This window comes from Limulus polyphemus, unplaced genomic scaffold (assembly GCF_000517525.1).
Source record: "Limulus polyphemus unplaced genomic scaffold, Limulus_polyphemus-2.1.2 Scaffold104040, whole genome shotgun sequence".
NCBI lineage: Eukaryota > Metazoa > Arthropoda > Merostomata > Xiphosura > Limulidae > Limulus > Limulus polyphemus.
In genome coordinates, this window is record NW_013769636.1 from 1 (window position 1) to 1,417 (window position 1,417).

The 1,417-nt window shown below is 36.0% G+C and overlaps 1 protein-coding gene across 1 annotated transcript; it reads right to left on the minus strand.

The window, feature by feature from the left end:
- Window positions 1-1,061: 1,061 nt before the first annotated feature.
- On the minus strand, window positions 1,062-1,342 carry LOC106477926 (balbiani ring protein 2-like; the record flags this gene model as incomplete). The annotated part of the gene is made up of 1 exon (XM_013938440.1): window positions 1,062-1,342. A coding segment is annotated over one exon (281 nt), but the record flags the coding sequence as incomplete, so codon positions are not given.
- Window positions 1,343-1,417: the final 75 nt, after the last annotated feature.

The window sequence follows — 1,417 nt, forward strand, 5'->3', positions numbered from 1 at the left end:
AAGCTAAATAATACTTCACCTAATGTATTTCTAATTTCATATAGTTATAACTGATAACATGATTCATGAGCTAGTTACAAAACTTCTATTTTTGCCAAGTTTAGAAGTTCTGAATAGTGAGTAGTGTTATCGCTTTCTTTAGAGAATATATTTAATAAAGATAAATTCTACGATTCAAACTGTTAATGCGTTTACTTGTTAATGAGCCAAGCTGAAATTGTATGTTCTTATTGCTCGTCGAACATTTTATAGCTGCAAGCAAGATAACTCGGTTTTAGAACGTACGCTACAGTGCAGCCATTTTGTTATACTGTTTTAGCAGATTCGATGACGAGGAACCCACTTTGAGACTAATAATGGCTGGAGACGGCTTAAATGGGTAATGAAGAAAAACTTTAATATAAGTTTAACATGACAGCAAATGTACAACGTTTCGACAAGGTTTTGTCATCATCAGGTGTTTTAGCAGATGGCTTTTAGATAATTCAATAACACGAATGAGAATCATACGCTAATTAAGTACCTTAATGAGCAGGGAAGAGTCGTTAGTGATCGATCAATTCACACCCCTCAGATACCGATCACCTGCAGAAAGAGGAAGGAAAAAATACCCTAATGTCATATTCTGAATCTATTAACCCTGACATTAAACTAGGTCAAAGAAAACTGAAATAATGATGATGAAGCTAAGTAGTAGTCATTGTCGAATGTTCTTCTTGGTTTGATTTTTGCATCAGAAATTCCAGGATGGGAAGACAATGAAGCACTGAACATGAAGGGTCAATATGTAATGAATGAAGTACTGAACGAGAAGGGTCAATAGGTAGTGAATGAAATACTGAACGTGAAAGGTCAATAGGTGGTGAATGAAGTACTGAATGAGAAGGGTCAATAGGTAGTGAATGAAATACTGAACATGAAGGGTCAATATGTAATGAATGAAGTACTGAACGAGAAGGGTCAATAGGTAGTGAATGAAATACTGAACATGAAGGGTCAATATGTAATGAATGAAGTACTGAACGAGCAGGGTCAAAAGGTAGTGAATGAAATACTGAACATTAAAGGTCAATAGGTGGTGAATGAATTACTGAACGTGAATGGTCAATAGGTAATGAATGAAGTACTGGGCGTGAATGATCAATAGGTAATGATTGAAGTGCTGAACGTGAAGGATCAATAGGCAATGAATGAAGTTCTGAACGTGAATGGTCAATAGGTAATGAATGAAGTACTGGGCGTGAATGACCAATAGGTAATGATTGAAGTGCTGAACGTGAAGAGTCAATAGGTAGTGAATGAAGTACTGAACGTGAAGGGTCAATAGGTAGTAAATGAAGTGCTGTACGTGAATAATCAATAGGCAATGAATGAAGTACTGAACGTGAAGGGTCAATAGGTAATGAATGAAGTACTG